The sequence below is a fragment of the Mustela putorius genome, unplaced genomic scaffold, assembly GCF_011764305.1.
Source record: "Mustela putorius furo isolate JIRA1106 unplaced genomic scaffold, ASM1176430v1.1 tig00000430_pilon_pilon_pilon, whole genome shotgun sequence".
Taxonomy (NCBI): domain Eukaryota; kingdom Metazoa; phylum Chordata; class Mammalia; order Carnivora; family Mustelidae; genus Mustela; species Mustela putorius.
The window spans coordinates 22949628-22958809 of record NW_025421377.1 but is presented as its reverse complement, the minus strand read 5'-3'; the positions used below and the strand labels follow the sequence as shown (position 1 = coordinate 22958809).

The 9182-nt window shown below is 34.5% G+C and overlaps 1 protein-coding gene across 1 annotated transcript; it reads right to left on the bottom strand.

Annotated features, from left to right (window-relative positions):
• Positions 1-5032: 5032 nt before the first annotated feature.
• Positions 5033-7187, bottom strand: CXCL8 (C-X-C motif chemokine ligand 8). Its single transcript, NM_001310178.1, is given in 4 exon segments — positions 5033-5087; positions 5516-5599; positions 5874-6009; positions 7082-7187. Coding segments are annotated over 4 exon segments (306 nt in total). The 5' UTR covers positions 7146-7187; the 3' UTR covers positions 5033-5065.
• Between the last annotated feature and the right edge of the window lie 1995 nt (positions 7188-9182).

Here is a 9182-nt window from a genome sequence, read left to right as displayed (position 1 = left end):
ATGTTTTCTCATCTTCATTTTCCAACATACATTTTTTTAAGTCTATTAGCTTACTAAATGATGATGTTTAAAGATCTTATGACAATTATATTTATCTAACTTGAATTTTATCTATGGGAATGCAAAAAGTGTAAAAAAACCCTTTCTTCCCTCACTGGAAGTTGGGTTCTTTGACCCTTAAGTAATCCTTTGGAGAATTCCTGATTGCTCCATCTGTAAATCTTGTGGGGACAAACAGCCTGGTATTTACCGTATTACATTAAAAATTTCCCTATCTGTTGTCTGCGATCTCTGCAAATTCAGCCGATGGTTACTAAACTTGGGGCAACTTGCTGAATGCTGTTATTTCTTCTTAAGTGAGTAATGGAGAAATTACTGCTTTTCAAGCTTTTTTTTTGTTATGGCAGGGTTAATACAGTCTTAAGCAATTTTTGTTTGTTATATTTCTACCACAAACCAAAAGTAAAACCTTTTCATCTTATCTTCTGAAGTTTTGAAACCTAGCCTGGATAGCAAAAGAGATGTATTATAGTAAGAAATTATTATCTGCTGATTTGCCAAAATCTTGGTAACAAAGGAGTTTGCTTAGGTAACTTTGACCTATGCATCCATATCTTGGTACATTTATAGAAAACACACAAACAGCAATTATGAAAGTTACTTGATGTTGTATGTTATGCATATGATGTATTATGTATTATGGTATTTTACAACTAATACAATTTTAAGGTGAGCACTTTATTATTATCTCTCTGTACCTTTTTATTTTGTATGTGTGTGTGTCTGTGTATTTACATTTGTGCTTCTACTCAGTAAAATTAGATCTGTAATTTGTGTTCCACATAAATAGATTAAATTTATGGAGTAATAGGGGCATCTACCTTTGGCTCAGGTCATGATCCCGGGGTCCTGGGATTGACCCCCACATCAGGCTCCCTGCTTGGCGTGAAGCCTGCTTCTCCCTCTTTCACTCCCCCTGCTTCTGGTCCCTCTCTTGTGCCTCTCTCTGTCAAATAAATACATAAAATCTTAAAAAATAAAGTTATGGGGTAATAGATTGCATGTTCAGGTTTGTGTGTAAGTCTGTGTCTATACAAATAAAACCCATGTCTACATACATAAATTTACTAATATCACATGTAAAATAAAGCAAAATTTTTCAGTTCATCAAATTGATTGGCTTTTTCTTTTCTCTCACTCTTAGTCTCTCATACTCTTTCTCTTCTTCTTTCACATTGTTCCTTTTTGGCTTATTTGCATGATACCTAATCCCTAGTTTGATCTGATGTGGGGCTTGATTCCAGGACTCTGAGATCATGACCTGAAGTAAAAGGCAGACACTACCGACTGAGCTACTCAGGCACCCCTTGATGAAATACTTTGCTGTCCTATATCAATGACAGCATAGATGAGAAAGTCCTTTAGTAGACTTTTCTTTTAGGAGAAAATCCTTTAGCACATTTTAAAGTTAATAAAGATGAAATTAGGAAGTAGATTCTTTGAGAAGTAGTCATTGTTAAGATTTACCAGATTGGTGCAGATGTCTTCACCTGGCTTTCAATGTTGGACACTGATTATATTAACAATATGTACTCAACACAGTAAGAGGTTTTATATAAAATTGGAAGACTTTTTATGATTCAGATTATCTACTTATTTATCAAAATCTTGAGAATAAAAGATTCGGCTTAGGTAACTTTAACCTATGAATCTATTTCTTAATGCATTTTTAGCAAAAACAAAAACAGCAGTTATGAAAATTAGCAAATTCTGCTTATTGAATATATCACATATGTATTTTATGATTAATGCATTTTAAGGTGAACACTTCATTACTGTTTCTAATAAAAATCATAATACAAATAACATTAAAAATCCCCCAAGATCAGACTTTTGAGGGTTTGTTTTTTTTTTTTAATGGTTTCTCACTTCCTTTTGGGAGGAGCCACAGGAAGAACAGCCTATAAGGTTCACAACTTAAAATGAGGGTAATTGGAATCTACTAGAAGTTCTCAATGCCAAATTTTGAGGTTCTCAATGTCCTTTTGAGGTTCCATAGTCCATTTAACATAGCTTGATCTGTTGGTGTTTGTTCTGCTTCATGCTAAACTCCAGCCACACTGAATTATTTCACTTTCAATTTGTGTCATGCTCTTGCCTACAAATTACTTCTCCCCTGATGTCTAGACTACCCTTCCCCATATATCCTTCTTCCCTTTGTGTGGCTAACTCCTACTCACCATTCAGACTCTAGTTTAAATTTTTTCAGTGAAGCCTAGTCTGGTTAGGTTAGATAATTCTTTGCTATCTGCTTCTGAAAAATCCTGTATCTTTTGTATGAACGTTTTGTTAAAATTACTCATCTGCTATCTGTTCTATTCATTGTGTATGAAATCCACAGGATGAGAGACTTTACATGGTGGTAAGGCAAGGGAGTTTGAATCTTCAGAGGAGAATGTGGAAATGAAACTTGGGCAGAACTCTGAGGAAGAAGAGGACTTTAATAGGGTCTGAGAAGAAATATAGAAAGGGAGAAGTCACCTCGAGAGGGAAACGTTTTTAGGAATAGTGAGTGCTGGGTTGAATTTCCAGTTGGTTCCTGCTTATGTATTACTCATAAATCTTTCATTAATGTATTATGCTGCACACTTTTGTGGGGAAGTATATTGGGAATTAGAAGAGAGATGGAATGGGTTTTGTGTTCCACATCACAGATAATGTCGACACATGGAAAGAATGGCAGCTGCAGGTACCCAAAGAGTTGTAAGGAGCTAAATGACACAGGAAAAAGAGGTTGCAGTGTGAACCAGTAAGTGAGAAAATAGGAGACAACTTCCTCCCTCAGTGTTGTGGAGCTTTAAAAGAAAGTCAACTTAAAATACCCAAAAGCAATAGTAAATGAGTTGGGAGGTAGATAAGTGTGAATGGAAGATTCATCTTTTTTCACCTGGAATGTAAAGTTAGGCATTGGTAAGTTGAATTTCATGAAATTATGGATTATTAATTTTCATCATGTGGTAAGTTTTCAGTTATTGTCACTTCAAATGTCTCTGACACTTTCCTCCACCTTTAAAAATCCAACTAGACATTAGTAAGACCTTATCCCCAAATCCTTCTTATCTTTTCATTACTTTTTCCTATTTACTACCCCTTTATCTCTTTATCTCTCTGCTGCGTATTCCAGATAAAGTTCTTTGGTTTTAGTTCCCGGATCTCTGATTCTCTTTTCAGTTGTGTTTACTCTGTTATAAAATTCCTCCATTGAATATTTTAGTCAAACTACTGTATTTTTAGAGTTTTGTTTGACTTTTTTACAAATATGTTTGGTCTTTAACCATATTCAAACTTCCTTCTCTCATATGTGTCAGTTTTACTCCTCAATGATCTGAGAAGTATCTTGTAAGGAGTATCCACTTCCCTTTTCCACTGAGTGCTCAGCTGTACTAAGCTGTACAAACTCCTGGTTGGTTAATTAGAAATCTGAAGTCAGCCTTATTGGCAAAATGGAATACAATGGGGTGTTGAGAAATTTTCCATCATTCTCTGGAAGGGACTACAGTTTGTAACCCATCTCTGGAAAAGATATCTGTTTTTCTAGAGTTTTGTAATTTTACATACAATATACAAAAAGTTAGGGGAAGAATTTATGTTTATTTGTTTGTTTGTTAGATTTACTTATTTATTTTGAGAAAGAGAAAACAGGGGAGGGATAGATGCAGACGGAGAAAGAGAATCTCAAGCAGACTCCATGTGGAGTGTAGAGACCTACACAGGGTTTGATCTCATGATCCTGAGATCATGACCTGAGCTGAACTCAAGATTCAGACCTGTAACTGATTGAGCCACACAGGACACCAAGAATTTATGTTTTTTAATTCAAAATATTATTTTTAATGTAAAAATAGGTAAAATGATAACTTTTAAAACTGCCAAGGAAAGAGAAACACCTGATGATTTTGACAATAAGTTTTATTTTAAATATTTTATGATTACATTTATATTTCCATATATCAAAAATAGGAAAAAATCTCTTTGGGAACACATAAAATTTTAAAGTAAAAAAAAATAAAGTCAGTGTTTAAAAACACATTAATTTAAGTAAAATTATTTAGAATCCATTTACAAATAATAAATAGGTTTTATCTAGTAAGAAATTACTTTGTTAATATTGCCTGTTGAATTTTTGCTGTTTTGAGAAACAATTCTAACTCAGAGTTCTGATGATTCAACACAGCACAGTATAACAAGGCCACCCATGACAAGATAAGAGTGAGAATATCAAAAGCAGGATTGCTAGTTCAATGAAAATTTCAGATAAATAATGAAATACTAAAAAATTAATCATTTTCTGAATTCAAAACAAATTGGGTGTCTTGTTTGTTTTTAATTTTGCTATATCTGGCAACCTTGTTCAGAATAGTTCTCTAATAAAATATCATTTAGTATTAAAATAAATATAAATTCACTACCATCATTCTACTAGGCTATCAACAATGCTTTCTTTCCCATTTTCCCAAATTTATGCACAGATATTCTTATATTTATTTCTTAAATAAATATATAAATAATAAATAAGCAAACAAGTTTCACTTGAACATAATTCAGACAATATGAGAAAAAGTTAAAGTGCTTCCACATGTCCTCACATTTCTGTGAGTTAGGATGGTGGCTGACACTTTTTCTCCAGTTGAGGAATAAAGAAGAAACCAAGACAAAGTTTAACAGGGACCGGTGTATCCTGACCAGCAGACTGGAGTGGAAAGTTGTAGCAACAACAAAATATTTCCAGGATTTCCAGCTAAATTTGAATATACAGTAAACAATGAATAATATTTTTAACATAAGTATGCCTAGATATTGCATAAGACAACATGTATGAGACATCAAAAAAAACCCTATTCATTGTTTTACTTGCTATTCAAATCTAACTGGACATACTATATTTTATCTGACAACCCTACACCAGACCCAAATGGAACATGAAGTGCTGAAGTAGATTTATATGAAGTCTCATTGACATCTTTACTGAGGAATTCTTGGAAACCACAGAGAATGTTTGTTTGTTTCACGCTGCCTGTTTCTCAGCCCTGAAAATAAATAAAATGGGAAAAATTAATTAATAGTGTTCTAATGAGGAGGAAAGTATCATTTTTGAAAATATATTTATTAGGAAATTAATAGTCTTAGATATTCATGTCTTAGATATTCATGATATTCTACTCTCTCTATGAGTAGAGAGACAGGTAAGTTATCATCCAAACTAGGAAACTTCTGAGAATGAAAGGGAACCAGTTCCCTGGACAAACTGAGATGTATGGTCTTCCCAGTCATGAGTGCAACAAATTCACTATTGCTATGGTTTTGTTTTGTTTGGTTTTGTTTGGTTTTTAATCAAAGACTCAGATCCCCCAAGAGAGTAGACTTCCAGCAGCAACAGAAAATTTATAGGCTAACTTTTAGACAGTATGTATCAGGGTAAATGAAGAATTAAAAAAAAACAAAAACCACAACTTACTTCTTCAAAAATATCTGTACAATTCTCTGTACCCAGTCTTCCTTGGGGTCCAGGCACACCTCTTTTCCATTGACAAGCTTTACACTGAAATGAGAGAGATATGATTAAATCAGTACTTAGAAGATTTCAGACATCCCTTTGCCCTTCAAGTTGTGGTTCCTGAAGTATGAGCATAAAATCTGAGTCCAACTCATTTTTAGTTACAAGGCATATTTAAATGTCATGGAGACAAAGAATTTTTTTTTTTGGTTCTGCCCACTACTGTATTCCTGAACCTAGAACTTTGCTGGATACTTCCACCTTCTCCAATTTTAGGTTTGCTGAAGTAACATATCTAATCACTTTTGAAAGTACTTACATGATTTCTGAGTTTTCACAATGTGGGCCACTGTCAATCACTCTCAGTTCTTTGATATATTTGGGATGGAAAGGCGTGGAGTGGGTTTTAATGCACTGGCATCGGAGTTCTGAACTCACTCTCGTCAGAACTGCAGCTGTGGAAAAATAATAAAAACAAGGATTAATTTCATCCCAAACATGGATCTGTTGGCTACTCTCTCCTTAATTCCAATCTGATAATTTGGTGACAGTATGTTTGGTAAACAGCACTTCTTTAGTAAACTCATTCGTGAAGGAGAAGGCTGGATATTCTCCTAGCCCCTGAGTTCAATTAAGAAAACCACAGCTGTCATTAATGACAGCATTGGTGGACTTCCTGCATAAAGACTTGGAGTTGTCTTTGGGAAATGCTGACATCCTTATGGTACTTTTTCTTCTAGTTGATTGTGTAATCTTCCATGATACCACAATGCTACTTATAGTATGTAAACTAAGATTCAATAACAGAGAAGTTGCCTTCAGAAAGCATTAATAGAAATATATAAGTTGCACAAAGATGTTTCTTAGCAAAATCTGTAATGCTTAATGGAAAAGAAAAGAAATGTAAAAACAAACATTTCTAACTGTATTTCTTTCAAGGGAGAGATCCCAAGAAGGTTTACAATTTGTCAGGTTGTCTTTAAATCAAAGAGGAAAGCTTGTCAATAAAACAACATGTGGAATAAAGTTAAGGAGTTACCTCACTTGATATTAATAAATAATATGGGTAACTGTGGTCTCTAGTAAGATATATTCTAGGGGTATCTGGATGTCCCAGTTGGTTAAGCATCTGACTGTTGGTTTTGGCTCAGGCCATAATCTCAAGGTCATGAGATCAAACTCTGCATCTGACTCCTCACTCAGCGTGGAGTCTGCTTGAGATTCTCTCTCTCTCTCTCTCTCTCTCTCTCTGCCTCTCCCCTATGCTCTAAATTTTAGATTTATATTAATGCGTTTATATTTATGCATCCTATAAAGTATGAAAAATAAGAACAAGATGTCTTTCTAAGTATTGTAGAGATAAAACCTAAACAATTAAAGCTTCAGTTTAATTTTAAATTACTGCAAATATTATTTCCTTTAGTTGAATAAAGAGGATTTTGCTATTAAAGCATTAAGGGAAATCTTGCTATCTGAGGATCACATTTAGACACAGGAAAATTCTGTAGACCAGAAAAGTTTGCTTACCTTCACACAGAACTGCAGAAAGCAGGAAAACTGCCAAGAGAGCAACAGCCAGCTTGGAAGTCATGTTGATGCAAGGTGCCTTTGGTCTGGTTTCTTTCTGGCTCTTGTCCCAGAGGCTTGTGAGCTCTGCTGTCCCAAGGGGCTTCTATTGGTTGGAGAACTCCTGCGGCTTTTTATATTATTCAGAGCAGCAGAGAATATGCACTCTCATTCTTGCATTATGTCAGAGGAAATTCCACAATATGCAACCATCCGCTTGCCCTTTGAGAGCAGACCTGAGTCATCAGACTCTAATTTGTCTCATCATATTTTTGGCAGGATTGAAGTTCTATTGGATCTTTAACAGAATTTATTTTATTTAAAAACATATCTGTTTTAAAGCACATTTAAAAATCATTGTTAAATATTCAAGCTTCTTTGATACATTATTATCAGTTGTAATTTTTTATGTATAAATAAATTTATTGTACTATCTGGCATTTGTTAAAGTAAGGTCATTTATGACTACTCTTTAAGGGCATGGTCATTTCTTTAGGTAACTTACATGTGCTTCAATGACAGAGAAGGTAATCTCTACCAACCACTTTTATTGAAGACATAATTTTGAGAAGTCCTTTTCTGAGCATTTTGGAAAGTTTCCAGGAACTATTACTGTTCCCAAGGAGCATATTACAACTCTTCAGAAGATTTGGCTTTCTAGTGTATGTTTGAAAGAATGAAAAGACACATCTTTCAGTTCCAAAAATATTTATCAAGTAAATTCTGAGTCATGTGGGGATCTAGAGATAGATAAGACTAGATACATGTTTTCAAAGAGTTTGGTCCATCCGAAGAAGAAAGCGATATAAAGACTTCACTATATTATGGAACAGATAATTGATATTGATATGTTAATCCCAACAAGGGCATAAAGACAATATTCCATAAACAGTGTGAGCAGGATATTGAAGGAAGAGAAGGTAGAGAAAAACAGTCCATTCTATATAAAGACATGGTTCAAGGACAGGTGAATGAAGATATGTCTGTGCTCTAGGCAGTGGTTCACTGGGGTTACTTGGTTGAGGTGGGACGGGCTGGTAGCTAATTATACTTAGTGGATAAAGGCATCTAAGTTCAAACTCTGCTTCAGCCGCTTAATTTTTGTATGACTTTTAAACTTTCTGAGTTCAGTTTCTGTATCTACAAAATGGATTTAATAGCACTCCCATCTCATAAAGTTAATATATGTAAACTTCTTGGATTAATTTTTAAATTGGTAAATTCCCACCTATTTCAAATGTTATGACTTATAGTTCTCATTTTTATCAGGTTACTAATTTCTATACTGCAAGGATATTCAACCAACAATTATTTCCTAAAAATATCATTTGCCTTAGAGGCATTCTTGATAAAAGATCAGTTTCTGAAATACCAGTTGAGCCAGCTTACAGCATATAATGTAACAATATAATAAAATAGAAACATCATCAGTTCCAGTTATGGTTTGCTAAAATTAAAGCTCCAAATAAAAATATGACTGCATTAGCATCTGAGTTGCCCTTTCAAATGAAAATCTGGAATATGGAGAATCTTAAAATCTAGAGAATTCCAGAACTCTTGAGGAAGTAACTTGCTTAAACATTGATGTAAGATTTATTTTTTTAAGATTTTATTATTTATTTGCTTATTTGACAGGACGAGAGAGAGTGTGTGCACAAACAGGGGAGGCAGGAAGGGAGAAGCAGGCTCCCCACTGAGCAGGAACCTGCTGTGGGGCTCCATCCCAGGACCCTGAAATCATGACCTGAGCCAAAGGCAAATGCTTAATGGACTGAGCCACTCAGGTGCCCTGATAGAAGATTTAAATTAAATTCTTTGACATTCTGTGAAGGCTGAGAAAAGTGAGTAAACTTCAGAAGAAAAGTTTGAAGCTAGCAGTGGTTAGTTTGTGAAATTGGAGGAAAGAAATCATGTCCACAACATTAAAGTAGTGCAAGAAGCAGCAGCCCGTGCTGTTGAGGAAGCAGCAACAAGTGATCCAGAGGATCTAGCTAAAATCATTCATGAAGGGGGCTACACTAAGTAACAGATTTTCAATGTAGACAAAAAGTCTTCTATGGGA